General features: G+C 34.4%; 4 protein-coding genes across 6 annotated transcripts in view; 2 read left to right on the plus strand and 2 right to left on the minus strand.

Moving 5' to 3' along the window:
• The window catches only part of LOC108721917 (probable low-specificity L-threonine aldolase 2), a 10,057-nt gene extending 6,534 nt beyond the window's left edge, over nt 1-3,523 (plus strand). The window contains exons 2-5 of one of the 3 annotated variants that reach the window (XM_018446725.1): nt 590-756; nt 1,571-1,688; nt 2,108-2,191; nt 2,590-3,523. In XM_018446725.1, the coding sequence (XP_018302227.1) occupies nt 703-756; nt 1,571-1,688; nt 2,108-2,191; nt 2,590-3,488 (1,155 nt within the window). In that variant the 5' untranslated portion in view covers nt 590-702 and the 3' untranslated portion in view covers nt 3,489-3,523. The remainder of the gene's footprint in view (nt 1-589; nt 757-1,570; nt 1,689-2,107; nt 2,192-2,589) is intronic. The other 2 variants (XM_018446724.1, XM_018446726.1) reach the window with 2 other exon arrangements.
• A 375-nt stretch (nt 3,524-3,898) lies between these two features.
• On the minus strand, nt 3,899-8,122 carry eIF3d1 (eukaryotic translation initiation factor 3 subunit d1). Its single transcript, XM_018446802.1, has 3 exons — nt 7,793-8,122; nt 7,670-7,715; nt 3,899-5,476 (listed from the first exon to the last, which is right to left on the minus strand). The coding sequence occupies exons 1-3, from the start codon at nt 7,967-7,969 to the stop codon at nt 4,011-4,013; spliced, it is 1,689 nt and encodes a 562-aa protein (XP_018302304.1). The 5' UTR covers nt 7,970-8,122; the 3' UTR covers nt 3,899-4,010.
• Nucleotides 8,123-8,528: 406 nt separating this feature from the next.
• On the plus strand, nt 8,529-9,920 carry LOC108721904 (ATP synthase, coupling factor 6). The gene is made up of 4 exons (XM_018446704.1): nt 8,529-8,649; nt 9,017-9,162; nt 9,553-9,683; nt 9,811-9,920. The coding sequence occupies exons 2-4, from the start codon at nt 9,023-9,025 to the stop codon at nt 9,840-9,842; spliced, it is 303 nt and encodes a 100-aa protein (XP_018302206.1). The 5' UTR covers nt 8,529-8,649; nt 9,017-9,022; the 3' UTR covers nt 9,843-9,920.
• A 69-nt stretch (nt 9,921-9,989) lies between these two features.
• DNApol-epsilon255 (DNA polymerase epsilon catalytic subunit 1) lies at nt 9,990-18,658 on the minus strand. Its single transcript, XM_018446803.1, has 18 exons — nt 18,452-18,658; nt 18,260-18,380; nt 17,967-18,185; nt 17,617-17,846; nt 17,222-17,462; nt 16,796-17,112; nt 16,486-16,732; nt 15,834-16,386; nt 15,288-15,729; nt 14,852-15,089; nt 12,201-14,786; nt 11,881-12,047; nt 11,501-11,789; nt 11,342-11,425; nt 10,989-11,251; nt 10,721-10,853; nt 10,433-10,644; nt 9,990-10,338 (listed from the first exon to the last, which is right to left on the minus strand). Exons 1-18 carry the CDS (start codon nt 18,535-18,537, stop codon nt 10,035-10,037), a joined length of 6,732 nt encoding a protein of 2,243 aa, XP_018302305.1. The 5' UTR covers nt 18,538-18,658; the 3' UTR covers nt 9,990-10,034.
• Between the last annotated feature and the right edge of the window lie 3 nt (nt 18,659-18,661).

Here is an 18,661-nt window from a genome sequence, read left to right on the forward strand (position 1 = left end):
ATATAGTTACTGTTATTATTATTATAGCAGTAATAATCATAATTATAGTAATATATAATTATAGTTACAAATACCAAACATTTTTCTCTCTGTGTATTCTACATAATTTCTAAATACAAATTTGAAATCGTCATGATACAGAGAATATTATATGTATGATGTTAACCGTTGTATTTAATTTAATTATTTAATATAATAATAAACGTAAAATATTTCAAGTTTTATATAAATTAATTTTACATTTAAAATAAATTAGCTGTTAATTTGAATTCAAGTCGATGTCAAAAATATTCTAGAATAAAAATGGAATTCTCGACATTCTCTTCTGTCTTTTCGCCTTACCACCTTATCGAAAATCTGCATAAACTTTTATCAACTTATATGATTTTTTGGACGTGAACAATTCCGTCGTTACTACGTTTATAAAATATAATAATTATGCTTCTTTTATTCCTCTTTTAACAATTTCCGTTTTATCGTTCTATTAATATCGTTCTATTAATATGTGAATACATCATAAATATTGTATGTAAACGATTAGCTTAAAGTTTTTTCTTCCGTTTACATCATGACATTACTACGAATGTAGATATCAGCAGATAAGTACAAAGTCATATATAAGCGCGGTGTCTCACGAAAGCAAACTCAGTTAGTTCAACATACGTCGATCAGCGTCGAACACAATCAGTAACGGCCAAGAGGATGTCGTACGGAGCAGTAAATGAAGGCATTGATGATTATGCGAAGCAGAATAATGTAAGTAAAAAAAAAAAACAGTGTCCGGTTCTTTCACTACGTCTATTTGATCTTTCGTAAGTGAAGTCATATTAATATGTAATAATATTTAAAACATAGTATTATAATGGTACCATAAAGACATCATCATGACTTTGTTTGGCATTTATACATTTGTTTATAAGCAGGGACTCGAAATTACATTATGGATACATTAAAATTTCGGCTGGTTACCATTATGGTCCGAGGATACCCAACTTTCAATTTCGGTATCGGTTTCAGTTCCTTTAATGATAACGGTGATCGTTATTATGAGTATATAATTATCGAAAATCGAAACTGTAAGAGGACCAAATCCAAATCCAAACGAAACCGATAACCGTTACGGTAAAAGAACTGGATCCAAAAGTTGAATTTAGCCTCGGATTGTTATCCGGAACGAAATTTTTCGGTCCGAGTTCCCGCTTATCAGTGACACAAAGTCATAATGTGTGTCTTACAATGTCATTATAATTCTATGTTCTATCTGGTCTCATAGATTAATATAATATTATAAAATTAACCGGCGGTGTGAATTTATATTCATTATTATCCATTGTTATCCTATAAGTCCTATATAATTTGAATGATAACGTCCATGAAAGCATGTATTGATTATGTCATCCTTATCGCACGCATGGGGAATTAATTGTGTACAGAGTGTAACACAATTATTTTCCCCTAACAGAAATCTACGTCCTTGAAACATTTCCTATACCAGAGAGGCAGTAGAATTTCATTCAATTTTACGTTATGTTTCGTGGAGATCATTCTAAGTTAAGTGTATGATTACTAGGCCATTATCGTCGATCTACGAAGCGACACGCTTACGAAGCCAACCGAGACAATGAGAAAAGCTATGTATGAAGCGCAAGTTGGAGATGATGTCTTTGAGGAAGATCCTACAGTAAAAGGTAGCGAAAAAAATTCGATTTTAGATATTAAATCGAAAAGTCCATTAAATCGTGTGTGTAATCATGTAATAAAAAAAATATAAATGTTAGCTGATAATGCTAGCATCGTAGTCAACACGGTGGCAATCTAATCTATCTAGCAATCCAGTAGGAAAACAATCCTGTACTGCCGGCTTTATTTTCCTATCTAAAACCACTTTTTTTCAGGCTTCACGTAATTTATTTTATTTCTTAAAAAAAATTATACTTCTTTCTCTCAAATCGAAACTTGCTAGTTTGTATGTCCTGTTTAAAATACCAAATTTTTATAATAATTTTCTCTTTTTATTCTCTCATTTTTATGTTTTAATATATTATAGTTATACTATATTTTATTTACTTTTATATATTATTGGTTGATAAGTTTACATTTTTTTTAGAATTACAAAAAAAGGCTGCGACGTTACTTGGAAAGGAAGATGCGCTTTTTGTTAGCTCTGGTACGATGGGAAATTTGATCGCTGGTAAGAGCTTAAATATCTCGCATCTTTTGAAATCAAGATAAAAGATTAACGAATTTATTTTTATTTATTTAATTGATTATGAAAAATGTGGGGAAGGATCTTTTCAGATTGTAATTATAAAATTGACTTCTACTTTTGTTAAGATTCTAAATGAAATCCATCACATTAGAAAAAATTTCCCTAATACCCGTGTCACACTACGCATTGAAGATTGAGGATTGCGAATTAAAGATTAGAATTCGACCAATTAGATAATTTTAATTTTAATCCGTTTTGTTCTGATTGACTGAATTCTATTCCTCACAATTTGCAATCCTTAATCTCCAATGTGTAATGTAATACAGACATAAACGTATTTAAAGAAAATTTTATGCTAATCGTCTTTTCTCTCCTTCCAGTTATGAATCATTGCGATGTGCGTGGCAGCGAAGTGTACTGTGGAAATCAATCGCATGTGTTTCTTCATGAACAGGCCGGTGCGGCGCAGATAGCTGGTGCGAGTTTCCACATCTTGTCCAACAACGACGATGGTACGTTCGATCTAAAGGGCCTCGAGAGCGCGATTCGCTCGGGTCGAATACACGAACCGGTCTCGAAGCTGATCATGGTAGAAAACACATTAAACGGAAAGATCGTACCTCAATCATGGATCGAAAAATTGGCGGTAATAGCGAAAAAGCATAATCTTAAGATGCATTTGGATGGCGCTCGACTGTGGAATGCCTCGATTGCGTCGAAGATCTCGGCGAAGGATATAGCCGCTCCATTTGATTCGGTTTCTTTTTGCTTGAGCAAAGGATTGGGTGCTCCTGTCGGATCCATACTCTGCGGAAGCAAGAGCTTCATCGCTAACGCGAGAAGAAGGCGCAAGGTGCTAGGTGGCGGGATGCGACAGGTCGGTGTGATCGCGGCAGCCGGACTCGTCGCTCTGGAGGCAATACCACGACTAGTGGAGGATCACAGAAGAGCATTGATCATCGCGGAGGCAATCAATAAGTTAAATTCTAAAATATTTAGTGTAAATATGAAGACCGTGCATACCAACATGGTATTCGTGAATGTGAATACCGACAGCGGCATTTCCGCCGGGACTCTCATGAAGAGGCTCCATCAAGAGAACGACAACAAACTGGATGATCCCGAAGAAGACGATAAAATTATAATCAAATGTCTGGCTATCACGGAAAATTCGCTTAGAATTGTTCTTTGTTGTGATATTGATGATACGATGGTCCAAAATGCTATTCGTAAATTAAAGTATGTCATCAAGGAATTTGATTCTCAAGTAACAATTTAAATTTTTCACAAAGTTTTTTAAAAGTAATAAATTAAGAAACCTTATTAAAGTATGAAATATTTACTTTAACGTATATACCTATATATCTGAAATATATCTATATTAAATAAAATATTTTTAATGATTGAACTCTTGATATTGATAATAGTATATATAATTCTTTTTCAAAATTTGCTAAAAATACAAATTATAAATTAAAAAAATAAATTAGAAAATGTATTGTTTTACTGTATTGTTATACATATATAATAAAGTCACATTACAGTTTGAATAAATACTAAATAATTATATCTTGAAATTTGTCCCTAGATAAAATTTTCATACATATATCTAATAATCAAAAAGTATCTGAATTTCTATTAATTAATTATATCCAAAAGTATTTGAGTAATAAAATTCCATAAATCAAATATTGAAATCTTCTCATTTATTTTCTTTATAATACTCTTGTTTCCACAAAAATGTCTTAAAAGCAATCTATTACTGATCAATGGTGGGCATAAGCGTAATTAATGAAGGCTGTTAACTTTGAAACGCATCATTAACAGGCTCATCATCATCCTCATCTTCTTCGCCCTCGCTTTCAAAGGTATTATCAGGAATATCGTATAATCGAATCATAGGCTTGTTTGGATCCTTCATTATCAAATATTTGCCATCCTTCTGCTTCATGCAAATGTCAATAATACATCTTAGAATGCCCCACGCGTTGTCCATGTTCAAATTAATTTGCGTCGCAAATTCATTCGGTTTGTACTGCTGAGTACCGAGAATCACGTGTTTGCTTGAATCTCGCACTATGGCGCGTGATACATATCCAAATTTCAGCTGATCCGAACCGGCTAGTAACGCCTGAACCGTCCATTTGGCGAGTTTACAGGCGTTATTGCGCAATTCGTTAGCCAAAACCGCGCCACGTTGCGTGTCTAGCTTCTGACGCCACTCGACTCCATTAGCTAGTTTCGAATCCCATTCGTTCAAAGCTTTGATCGTCAGGAATTGGTTTTCATTGTTTGGACCTTGCATCACAGCATCGTGCTCGCATCGAGCGACAAGTACTATGCCATTGTTAAGATCCCATTTACGATAACGATAAGCCACACTAGCCACATCGCTCTCCTCTTCCTCTGCAATGAATGGATTGCCTTCTTCGAACTTGTATCGTGTTTCATTTGATTTGAGTACCTGCTGTGAGAAATTGTGATTGATGAAAGTCGCCTCGAGGGCCAAATTTCTGGGTGAATTCAGCGAATTGCCGTCGTCCTGTGGCGGCTCGACGCTAGTCTCGTTTACAGTCAACAGATCAAATTCGGTGTTATCTCGTTTATCAAAGAACAATTTGTCACCAATCTTTTCAATGACAATGTCCCACGAATAATTGCTACGTGTACAGCACATGATAGTAGCCAAGATTGCATCAGTAGCATATACATTGCCCTCAGTTTTCGATAATTTTCGAACTATTGGATCATCGGTAGTTGTGACCGTGTGGAAAATACGATCAATTCTCTGCAGCGGCTTCTCGCTCTTGACGTTCACGCGATCGTACGTTTTGTCATAATATTCAAGCGAGCCGCAGCATGATATATCTTCGCCATCTTTCACGCCAGGCAACGAAAGTTTAGCCAATCGGGGAAAGTCCATTTCTTCGATAGTTATCCAGTCAGGTCGCACCGTTACAGAAGCGTCTCGGATCTTGATAGGCGGCTGATTCTTATGGTTGCGCAGACCCTGCTGTCTACCCCAACGCTTTGCTTGTCCCTTACGCTCCCGTTCTCGCAATTTGAGCTTTCCTAGCTGTTGCATCTGGCTCAACCCACCACGCTGACCACCGCGACCACGCAAGTTGCGCTGATTGTGACGGAAACGGCCACGTTGATATGGCGGCTTCTGTACACGGGTGGTATCCACCAAATGGAAGGTGGTTTCATCTTCATCGTGATAATAGGCATATTGACTGCCTGAACCAAACTGCGATGTATATTTGTCTATAAAAACAGTTAAGACATTAATTTTATATATATGTAACTATAATATATCAATGAATTTTTATTTTTTCATATGTAATATAAGAAACAAGCTACATTAATAAATCTTTCAATAGTTATATCTTTTATATATATATATAGAGGAAAGTCCCCTATTATGAGATAGGCGCTTAATATGAGATAGCAGCGTTTCTGCTAAACTAATAAACGCTATCTATTGGTTCCACTATGAATTTATTGCTCTTGGATTGAAAAATATTTAGTAAAAAGTTCATTATTAGATCATGCCTGTAGTTATTGTAAAACAAGATTTTAGAATTTGGATGTCTTCAAGTTTTATTGAGATGAGCATTTAAACCTTGTTTATTATTTAATAAATAAATATTTGGCAATAAAATCTTCATGTAGCGATAGAGTAAGGTCGTACTAATAGAAAAATACGGAATATGTTAAATTGTTTAATTATAGAAGTTAGATTTGATGATCGTAAAGCTATAAAGCGTGGAAATCGTAATATGAGATACCCAGGGTATTCCTAATATGAAATATTAGGAATGCTCCTATGTTATATGTATAGTAAAAATCGTTGCTAAAGTATAAATGTTATTGTACAATAATAAAAAAGACAATCGGAATGAATGTCGAGTGCCTATATCTGCGATGCTTGATTCCAACTACCTGAAAACAAGTTCTAAGTATAATCTATTGTATGCTCATTTTTCGCGCACGCTGGCTATGTTTGTTCGTATTTTAGAAACATTATATAAAGTTTTTTAATTGCAATATTGATATACTTTCCATTTTACTATCGATTTTTTGGGACATCTCATATTAGGAGCACAATTTTTTCATTTTGCGTTTTGCTCACTTTTTACATTTCTTTAATTTAAAAAAAATGGAATTTGAATTAAATTTTAGGTAACGTCATCTTAAAGCTTATTAAATTCCTTTCTAAATGATCTATCATTTTTTTTATTCTGCTTATAGACTTCTAGCATTTACCCAAAATGAATTCGATATCTCATAATAAGGACCTTTTCTCTATACATATATATATAAGCTAGTTAATAATAAATTACATTAGATCTAAAATCTGTTCAATTAAACCTTTATACTATTTATCTTTACTCTTTTTTTCTTCAAAATAGAGAAAACTTTGAAGAGAAAGAGGAAAGATACCAAAAATTATTAATAATAATGACAAATAATCTATTCCATTTGACAGAATTTTGATCAAGACACAAATTTCTAAAAAATGATTATCAATTGTTATATCAAAATATGTCTATCAAAAATATCATTTCTATCAGATTCATATTTCGTATGACAAAAAAATTATTTACCTATTTAAAATTTAATAAAATAGTTCTATATATATATATATACAGGGTGGAGAAAAAAGTTGTGGCATAACTTTGCAGGATGGTACTACAGGTCAAGGTGAACATAAAAGGTCCTATGAACATAGGTCCGGAAGTGCCTTATTTTCGAAATACGCGCCATACAAAAATAAAATCTGTGTTGGTGAGATCAACAGGTTTATTTGGAACGAGTGACTTTTACAAGAGGTGCTCAACGTGAGATATTGTAAACAAAGGTCAGGCGTGTGCCTTGGTGTAAACAATATGCGAAAGGTACTTATTCGAAAGCGCAGAACGTTTTCCGATAAGTGGTGTAAAACAGTTAATTGCATCTTGTAAAGATGTTTAGTAATGCGGAGTATGCAGACATGCATTTGTTGTACGGAAAGGCCCGTGGTAACTGCGTAGAGGCTTGCCGTATGTACCAAACACGTTTTCCGAACAGACGATGTCCTAATCGACCAACACAGATTTTATTTTTGTATGGCGAGTATTTCGAAAATAAGGCACTTCCGGACCTATGTTCATAGGACCTTTTATGTTCACCTTGACCTGTAGTATCATCCTGCAAAGTCATGCCACAATCTTTCTCTCCACCCTGTATATATTAATCAGAATTCGATCTGTCAAGCATTTAACATATATACATCTGTCAAACCTTGCTTCAGATTCAGTCTTAGAATTAACTCAAATAAAATCTGCCGTCTTCGTTTAAAGACAACATACATGGCGCAAAAATGCCAACGAGGTTCCCGACCGAATCTTCGAGACCAAAGTCTCCCGATTTTTGAGGTTAAGTGCACATGAGCGGTCGGCAAAGCGAAATACGTACTTGGGAACTTCTTGTCCTGGAAAGCAGGCGTAGTCCAATCGGAGATCTGCGGAAAAGAGCAAACCGATAGGTAAGCGCGGTTTGTGAGACGAAAATAAAGATCGAATAAGCCTCGCAACACACCTTGCCCAATCTGTCGCCTTTCGAAAATGGCTGGTAAGGAATGTCCTTAAACTGATCCGGCAATTCGCAGGGACCCCAGCCATCCGGATTGTGCTGGATCGCCGGTGCCTGGAAGTGCGCCGCCACTTCCTCCTTCTGGACAGGATCGTCCAGCACCACTACGTCTACGTCCGTCATGCCGATGTTCTGTTAAATTTGTCACACATCGATTCAACTCAACGTCAATCCACTCGATAGCTCAGTTCGACCGACCGGATTAACTCGAGGCACTCCACCTGTGACCTCTGTGACGTGACTCCACCGTCTCCACCGCCGGAAATCCTGTCCGCGCCATCTTCCCCTACATCGCATCGCAGTGTTGTCAATTCCTTTTCTATCCACGAAAGTAACTGGCAGCATTGAAACAGAAAATAAGAACAGACTATTGGTGCGTTCGGGGAGACGTTAATAGCGCTATTTTTGTCATTCTATCTTCGTTGTTTATTAAATGTAAAACAAGGATAGAATGACACAATAGCGCTAATAGCATCTCCCTGAACGCACCTTATGTATACCGGCCTTTAATGCCTATTGCTGGATTCACACTGCATCCGAAAACAGGATTCCGATATTACGAGCAAAATTCATCGGAATCCTATTTTCTGATTGGTTGTAGAGCGTCGTACGACGAAAATCGGATGCAGTGTGAATCCAGCATCAGCCTCACCCTCACGTCCTCTCTCAGGTTTCTCTCTGCTCAGCCTCAGATGGCCTCAGAGCGCTCAGAGCTATTGGCTTCTGTTATTTAGAATTGTTACATTGTCAGTGACTGTCTTGCGAAGAAAATTTGGAGTTGTGTGTACGTGCTAAACATAAAAGTAAATACATTAACTGTTTATTAACGTACACACGTAATGTGTAATATTTAAATGTATTATCGTCTGTTCATTTATGAATTGACGAATGTATATTCGAATCGTTTTAACTTATTCTGAATGGGTCTAACCAACAAATGTTATTGCATTTATTACGTAAGAGACATCCGAAAAATTATTAATTTTCATTCTAACGAAATTCAATAAAATATTTAAAAAATTATAATTCAGAATTTGTGATTATCTCGATTTGTAATTGAGAGGTTATTTGGATAATTTATGCTTGTTGTGCAAAAAAGGAAAATTACTTGTTGACGATAAAAATATATAAGATACAGAATTCTTCCCCAAAATTGTGTCTATTTTTTAGACAATCATGCTGAGGTCACGTCTCATTAGTGTGCCGAAAGCTATTAAACGTAACATCAGTACCAACGTTCCTGCTTTGCAGAAAGCAGTTGATCCTATACAGCAGATCTTCCTTGACAAACTTCGGGAATACAAATCAAAAAGCGCGTAAGTATACTTTTCCAAATTTTTTTAATTTTTAGGGGAAATATTTTTGCAAAAAATTTTATACTTAGATAAAGAATATAATTAAATTTTTATTGTAAAAGAAACTAAAAGAACTGCCTATGTTCATTTTATTTCTGTTTGTTCATTGTTGTATTGTTCCGTTTAGGAAAGACAACTATTAATTAAAATAATAACTTGAATATATTTGTTAAAAATAAAATTAGAAGAGTTAAAAAAATATTTTACATAGCTGCAAAATATTAATAATTAGATGGAATTAATAAATCAGATTCATTAAATATTGAACTAATGTATTTTTATGTTATATCAAGATAAGATGTCTAAAATGAAGAATGTTAAATGCTATAAAAATTTTTCTTAAACTTAAAGAGGTGGGAAATTAGTTGATCCTAGTCCGGAAATTACAAGAGAACGGGATTCTGAATTAGAAAAACTTAACATGCAATATGGTGGTGGTCCAGGAGTAGATATGATACAATTTCCTCAGTTCAAATTTGTTGGTAAGTTACTTATAAAACAAATATCTGTCTGAAAGATAGATATTTGTTTTAAATTGAAAAGTTATTACAATTTTGCTTGCATGTAAATATATCGACATATAGCGAAACAATTTAACGTATATTTCAGATCCACCTGTGGATGTGGGTGTTAAAAAGTGAACATGTATGTATCAATATATATCATAGGACATTCATGTACTGTTGAACTATTAAATATTAAGTAAGTCATCTTAAAAATATATATAGCTATAAATTATTTTAATGTTTTTTTAACCTAAACAGTCCAAAACAAAACAAATTAATACATTTAGTGATAAATTATCATAAAGAGAGAAAACCTTGATTTAGTTACTAACTCGTAAAAAGTTTCGTGTTATCTACTATCTCTGCTAAAATATTCATTTTACATTTCGTGGCTATAGATTTACATATATTTACATAGCTTGTAACTTCGTCTCGCGAGATTAAATTATCGTATTCGCCTGAGCAAGAACATAACAAGTTCATGTTTTCTCGTTTGATTTCCTCACACTTTCGACATTGTAAATCTTGCAATACGTAAGCCATACTTTTACGATTCAATTTATCAATCAATGAAAATTCTATTTCTGTATTCTCGTAAGATGCATCACAGTTAGAACATTTCCACATGAACCTACAATAATAATAATAATATACTTTAGCGTATATATATATATATATATATACACCTTTATCTAAATATCGGATTATTTTCATTTTTAACGTACTTGTTATTTTCATTGGTGAAATATTCATCTTTACAAAGATCAATATCTCTCGTGCGATTGCATACTTTGCATATAACTTGTGGTAAAACAAGAGAAATACACGGTTCCTTCCACTCAACATTATCACTATAACTACCGACTCCAATTAGTCGTAAAAGATTTGCTTTTAAGTTATAAACCTCATGTTCTACCTCTTTATCCAGAGATAAAACCTGAAATTTTCACAGATAATCTTTAATATCTCAAACAATTCAAATATTGTTGAAATATTTATGTAAGTAACGTTACCTTGCATACTGCTTTGATTAATTCAAGTGCAGGATTGATTTTTATATTTTCTTTTCCATTCATATCCAAATTAGGATATTCCTCGAGAGTTAATGTCTTTTCCGTCAAATTCTGATGTATCTTTTGAGTAATTCTGCAAATAATAAACAATATGCCTTTCAAACTATCGATTTTTCCAAGCACAAAATATCAATATTAAATTGATTTCATTCCCTTTATATAAAGCTTCATATTAATTTTAGAGACTGTAAAATAGATAAATATATACTTGAATAATCTTTGAGATATTTCTCCTGATATCAATTTTTTTGCAAACTCGGCTGTATTTTCCAATGCACCTAAACCAAGTGGTGCTATAAATGATTGACTTTGGCTTTGTCTTCTTCTCGGTCTTACAGTGTTATTGGTTTCATTCTCAATCATACACTGATATACTGCACGTATATATCCTGCTACTACAGCATTAAAACTTGCTTGACATCCTACTTCCGTAGGCAGGCATTCCATCAAACTCCAATTCATAATTAGAAGCTAAATAAAAATAATTCAATAAGTAGAAAAATATTATCAAAGCATCAGTACAATTTCTACAAATGTTTATAAATATGCTTATTCTTTTACCGTGTCATCATCATCATTTTCAGTATTTTCATCATCTCCTGCATCATCTTTAGGTGACTGTCCTTTAATACCAGCGTGATTGTGCTGTCGAAAAAATCAAATATATAATCAAAATGTTACACAAAACATTTCATTAATCAAATAATTGATGAATCATACCAAGTCAAGCCATACTAGGTATTCCCAACATTGTTCACAAGAAATATCAATACTGTGAAATAGCTCTTTGTTTTGTATAGTTTGAACAACAAACTCTATATAGCCTAAAGCATCGCTCACAGATCTTTTCTTCGTGCATACAATAATCTTATTAAAGTTTGCAAAAACTATAATACAACCTAACGTTTTGAATTGTGCTATTAATTGTATATATAATTTTTTCATATAAGTATGTAGAGTACGGCGTAGAGCAGGATCATAAAGCAAAGCATTTGAAGATCTCAGCCATCTGGAATCATACGAATATGTGCATGCAACATATACATATAATATATAATTAAGTAATATAATTAATAACAATACAAATAATAATAGCGTACCGATAGAAATGGATCAATTGGTAATCCGCGAATGCATTTTTATACAGAGAGACATCAAGCAACCATGTGTTTACCATGTTTCGCAATATTTTAAACGCCGGATTGCATAAAGTGATTTCGTCATAGCTAGGAATAACTGTTGCAGCATCACTACCCATTGCCATGTCCTATTGAATAATTTAATATGATTCATATAGTTACAATATATTGTCAATTTAGAGAAATTATTGCAAATGAATTTTTAAAAAGTATTGTTAATTAATTTAGTGTATTTTTTTAAACAAATTTTAAATAATTTTCGATAGATGTATAAAACTGACTTGGACGGATGGACGCTGTTGATTGTGAAACGCTACAAACGTGCTAGTTCCATCTATATCGTGAATATGATTGTATTGCAACAGTGCACTGACTGCTAAATAATCTACTTCCAACTGAACGCAAACACTAGAATATGTGCCTGAATTGTTCGCAGCGCAGCTCGAACTCTCCTCAAAGTCTGTCAGTAGCCTGTTATCGTCATTCTCGCTGCCACCTAAATCGGGTTTCTCCGTGGGCGAGCACCATAGGACAAAATTATTTCTGTACAAATTTCTAGCGTAAAATAAATCGGCACCAAAGAGTGAAGTATCCGTGGATATGTTGCCGATAGGTGCGTGGAAGTACCGGCATTGTTCTGCGATTAATTCGATGATCTGTTGACTCTTCAGGTAGTGATTGATCATCATTTTCGCGCCGATCTTCTGCCATTCTAACGTGCTGTACAGGTTCTCAACGTCTCGCACGTGCGTACTGACGAGAGGAAAATCATTGAGAAGTGGCATTTCGGTAGTTAACATAGTCTTGTCGAGAGCAGTTTGATTAATAATAATTGTAGCACCGTGCTTTTCGTTCTTATATGTCGTTAAAGCTGCTTGCAACGTACGACACACATGTTGAAAGTTTGTTTCAGCTTGTATCATAAACTGCATAATTTCAGGCAATCCGCTTATACTGTCTTCGCCATTTGTTTCTAATATTGCTTTACGTTGGTTCGTGTATAATGTATTCATGTTCGGTAGTTGATTGGAAGCGACTGAATCTAAGACGAATATGTGAGCCCTCCTGCTGGCGCTTAAGAATAAGCCCCATAGTGCTCTTTGACGATTTGAACTCCAATGATGATAGAGAAATATGTAGTTGATCGATTCGGTTCGCTTGAGATAAGGATGAAAAGCGATACTCTTGTATTCCAATTGATCCAGAGTAAAGGTATCGGCTCCATCTGCCACTTTACGCGCAGCACGCGGATCGACTATACATACGCATCCCAGCTGCAATATGGCCCGAAATTCCAATGACATTTGTGTCTCGTAGATTCCTTCAATTTCTGGTTTATTTAAGTCCTCCAGGAGCTCCCGACTATGCTCTTGAAATAGAGATTCTGGCAGAGAATATTGATACAAGTTGTATACCGGGCGAGAGCGTGGTAAAGATTTGAAACTTTTCTTCCAAAGCTCGTTAGGTCCTGGATCGGGTCTTGCTTTGCGGGTGTTCACGTAAAATATGCGGGGTACTACGAGACGTACTTGATGCAACTGTGTGTCGACCAGTATCCACAATCGAAACATGCCGGGTTCACCGGTTTCCGATAGCTGAATGATTTGCCACGGAGTTTCCAACAATTTTCTTTGAGCACGTCTCAAAAAGCCAGTCATGGTAGACGTATTTGTATTTCGTATAACTCCCCAACCGATTCTGTCGGTTTCGTCAGTCTTACTTTTCTTCGCCCGATGCTGATTTCTTTGTTTAGTCTGGAAGGCCCACTTTTTCTTATGAAACTCCAACCATTTAAGCCTTTCTTCTTTCGTTGTTCCCATGGGAGGAGGTGAACCCAGGGCTTCTTTCCAACTTTTCGCCCTGATTGCCTCATCTTCATCCGAAGGCTGCCTTTTCCTCTTACTAACAACAGACGTTGGGGTCGTGAAGCTAGTAGACGGTCTTGCAAGGTCTTCAATATCACAGGGCTCTTCGGCGCTGTTCGCACGAGAAGTATCTTTATCTACTACAGAAAATATATCTGTGATCTTTTTCTGACGATGGGATGAACTTTTCTCCATCACCTTCTTATGTAACCATGGTGGATGCTGCACTCGTGGAACTGGATTTGGTAAGCCTTGCATCGCCGCTGGTATAGTGATTATTTTTTGAATAGCGCTCCCGAGTCGCTCAATGTAATAGTTCCAATCTAAAATATCTCTTATATCATCACTGTACAAAGCAGAATCCTTCAACCATTTTTTCAAGTAATGTCTTCGCACAGCCGGTTCTGATTGAAAAATAGCCAACGGTATCGCGCGCTCAGTAACTGGTGCGCTTTGCGGTTTATTCGCTATAACATATCTACAAGCTAAACCTGCATCTTTAACCATCTCATCGCCCAAGAATTCGGCTAATCTTTTAGCCGTAGAAATCGACGTGGATTTCTGTGCACCGTAGTCTTCCAATTTACGCGACATGGATTTGTTTTCTGATATAAGTTCGAACAATTCGGAATCAGGCATATTCGCACATTTACTATACAGTAAATCCAGCCAATAATCTGCGTCTTTCGCGACCGAAGCGTAACATTCTTCCAATGTATTTCCTTTTAAGAAGGATTCAAAAACAGAAGCTTGAAAAATTTTGATCAGTTGCAATTCACCCCTCCTTTTTACTTCAAATCCTTTTAATTCAGCTAGCGAACCGTCGAAATTAAAAACCGCGTATCGTTTCTTTAATTTCTTTCCTTCTTCTTTTGCAGCGGGTAACACCATTGCTAGGTACGGTCCATCAACTTCAAAAAATATGGAATTTTCACTTCTGATTTCGTATGTTAAATTATCTTTATCCACAAACTCATGATATACTTCATTAGTAAATTGATCCTGTGTAAAATAAAAAATATAGTAATCAAAAGAAAAAACATATTTTTTTGTTCATTTATACATACCTTCACCATGAAATTAAGGACTGCATTCGGATACGAGACCGTAAATTTCGATTTTTTTTCATGAGTAGTATGAACTATAATAGAGTCTGGAAAAGACGCAGGTAATATGCACCATATACCATCAGTATCTAATTCCAATGGGCGACCAATCTGTTCTATAATTTCTCTAGCTTTCATGATAATATGGGCTCCTGTGTAACATACGATGCCACCCATTTCCATGCTGTGCCATCGTGCTCTGTAATATAATTTAAAAATGGATTATAAAAGAGATAAGACTAAAAAAAATCATAAATTTAAGTGTATAATAAAAATAGTAAAAAATACAATAAAAATGTTATATTTCTTATGTTAATCTATTTTCTATGTTAATATGTCTTACTTAATATTATTCTAATGTGTTACTTAACATTATATATTCCATTTTAATACTTACCCTTTTCTCATAACGTAACCGTAGAAAGAATTGAGAATACATTTATGAGCAAGCTGAAGAGAATCATACAAAACTTCCCTATTCTTGGCCGACTTTATATCAGCCGCATCTCCTTTTGCAATTGCTGCTGCTACTTGTCGCTTAGCAACTTTAGTTAATGCTTTATATTCATATCTTCTATCTCTAAATGCTCTCACAGTGTCAACATAAAAAGAATTCTCCTTCTGACAAATCGTTTGTGTTCTCTCTTCCATTTTGGTAATTTTCGCCTTCTTATACGCCTTTTTACAATAGTCAGTGAGTCTGTTTTTTTGATATGTAGCTTGCTCTTTTAAGGTCAATTCGTGAAAAGCTCTCTTACGTCCATCAGGAAATTGAGGTGGAAATCTTTCAGTTTCTAATTGTTGTTTTACTCTTTGATATTCACCCAAACTTGCAGCCACTAAAAATTATTAATCACGAACATTAATAGATAGAGTACAAATCTCGAAAAAAGTTTAATAATGATAGAGATAACTTGAGGTAGTATTTTATACTCAAACCTACAATATTCGCCTCGCCACATCCATTTCATCTTTCTTTGACAAAGAGCGTCAGGTTTGTTATAATCACACACTGCACAATCCGTTTCATTTACTATCGCGGAAGGTTGCAATCTGTTAGTTAAAATTATATTCGGATACATAGCGCCTACATCTAAGTGATAAATTACGGGATTTTCTAATCTCAAAGGTTGATCTTTAAGTTCCTTCAATTTTCTCTTAATTTCATTTACTATTTCATCAAAATTCGTAACCATGTCGATTGATACTTTTTCCTCTTCTTGTATCGTGTGTTTTAAGGCTTTTTCTATACCACCAATTAATTCATCTATAGCACTAGGTACAATTTTAAAACGACAAGGAATGTCAGCTCTAAAAACACCAGATTCCAAGGCTTCTACATGTCCACCTACATAGGTTTCTTGATCCAGTAAATGACCATCTTTGGTCAATTTATTTAATTCAGTTTCTTGTTTGTTAGGAAATATAATATTAGCTTGAAAAGCTTGTACCATAAGAAGTGATTCACAAAGTGTACCAGATCCTTTTCTGAGTACCTAAACATAAGTCAAATAAAATCAAAATGTAGATTATCGTTTAAAGAAAAATATATCAATTAATATATATATATACATAATATAAAATATTTTTCTTACTTCATCAGGTTCCATAGGAATAATAGTGCATAACGCAAATATGAAGGGATGAATGTATTTTTGATAGAGATAAAATGTTGCCACAGCATCAGAGACAGAATAGTTTGCGAGTATTTCAGGTTCTTCCGATGCTAATCTGCACATATCTTCTGGATCAAGTTCCACTGGGTCATATCTTAACTTAGCTTTAGCGACAGCTTTTAAATTTTGAGAACCCACTGGGAGATAAGAATCACGTCTCACCCAACTAAAAATGTTTTGTGATAAAAATATATTTGCAATACTTTAAAAAATCTCACAGAATATTTACCATAAACAATCCATGTGCATAGCAGCTCTACTAACGTAAACACCTTCGCGATTTTTATAAAAGCCAATTTTCTCTTTCATATCCATGTTATGCACAGCAGCTCGAGTTTCGACAAATGGCCAATCGAAAAAATCACCGTTATACGTTACAAATATATGCGGTCTTATTTCATTAATGTGATTAAAAAATCTTGTTATAGCTGCTTTCTCATTAGGCTCATTGAATATCGTAAAGGGACCTTCAAATTCCGGTTTTGGTGTATATTCAAAATTTTGTATGTCCGCAGAGATTAATTCTCTATTCGTTATTAAGTATCCCTAAGAAAATGTAATAAACTCTCTTTAAAAAATAGAACAAATTATTTATCTAATAATTTGAAAAGCTAAATGATAAGTATTATTTATTTTGTAAAACAAGATATATTACCTGCCCATCTATCATATACGATATCATCATAATCTGATCGAAACTGGCATCTGGAAACTTCAATGGCAGCTTTGTAGTTTCAATATCATATGCTAATACAATAGGTTCAGGCGGTTCAATCATGTCCTCCTTTCGCATGATTATAGGTGGATCACTTCCTCTGCTCTTTACAGAGTACCAAATTCCACAGAAAATGTTAGTATCTATAGATACTCGGACATGATGAGGTACATCATATTCCCTAAACAATCATATTTCAATGTAACATATCAGTATAAATCAAGAAGTAGTGCTAAAAAGAGAAATTAAGAAGTAATGAATAAATAAATATTAAAAAGAAATAAATATTAATAAAAGAAAAGAAAGAACTGAAAAAGAAATGTACACACAATTACCTAATATCAAGAATATTATCCATGTGATCTAAAATTTGTTTACCACTGTCCTGTTGTTCGTTTGGTTGTAAAGTAGTCGCTAGCATGTCTGTGTAGTAACTATTATTTTTCTCTCGCTCTTTGTTAACTCTAACAAAGCGCATAATGTCGCGTTTAACTTTCGTTAAATCAATAATATTCGCGAAGGAAAGCTTCAAGTATTTTTGTTTCAAACCAATCAAGTGATTAGGCTGGAATAAGAATGAAAAAATAAATAAATAAAAAGAATAATAAGAAAGGAAAGAGATACCATCTGAACCAATTTTAAAAACATTAATAGCTAATTAATATGGATTAAAAGCACATTTTACCAAGTCAAGATCTTCTTTATAAACAGTCTCAATTTTTGTCAAAATTCCTGTGTACTTCTTAAACAAAAATGTCGACACTTCCTCAAATGTATCTTTACGACATAAAATGTAAAAATATGGTGAAAATGGTAATGACACTTTAAACCTGGTAGCGTCTTCCTCAATGAAATAATAATCCACACCACTCAACATATGCTTATCATCTTCTACGATCTCCGTCTACACAGACAGAATCTTATATGTTAATTATATGCAAAAGAAATTATACTATTATTTCTTTCAGTTTTCCTTACCGCATGCATATTAAGCAAAAATCCTATCCTCTCTCTCGAGTCGGTGACTCGACGAAACCCGTATACAGTATCGATTCTGATATCTTCCTTGATCTCAAGCAATTTTCCCAATGCATTTTCCCTGAAATGTTAAAAATTTAGAAGGAAGACAGCGATAAAATCAAACAAGAACAAGCACCAAGCTCATCATACCCCTGGGCATTGGTTTCTTGATTCGGATTTCTTTTGTTAATCGCCTTAGGTGGACGGAAAGCTCCAGTATTTTGCAAAGTTTCCATTTCGAAGATACCGAACGAAGTGAACGATTCTTCGATGTATATCAGATAAATATTAATAATCAAGTAATCACATTAGATGAGAAAATTTCCAAAGTAACAAACATGCACAAACTGTCACCACACG

This window comes from Mycetomoellerius zeteki, unplaced genomic scaffold, assembly GCF_001594055.1.
Source record: "Mycetomoellerius zeteki isolate Tzet28-1 unplaced genomic scaffold, Tzet1.0 scaffold188, whole genome shotgun sequence".
Classification (NCBI taxonomy): Eukaryota; Metazoa; Arthropoda; class Insecta; order Hymenoptera; family Formicidae; genus Mycetomoellerius; species Mycetomoellerius zeteki.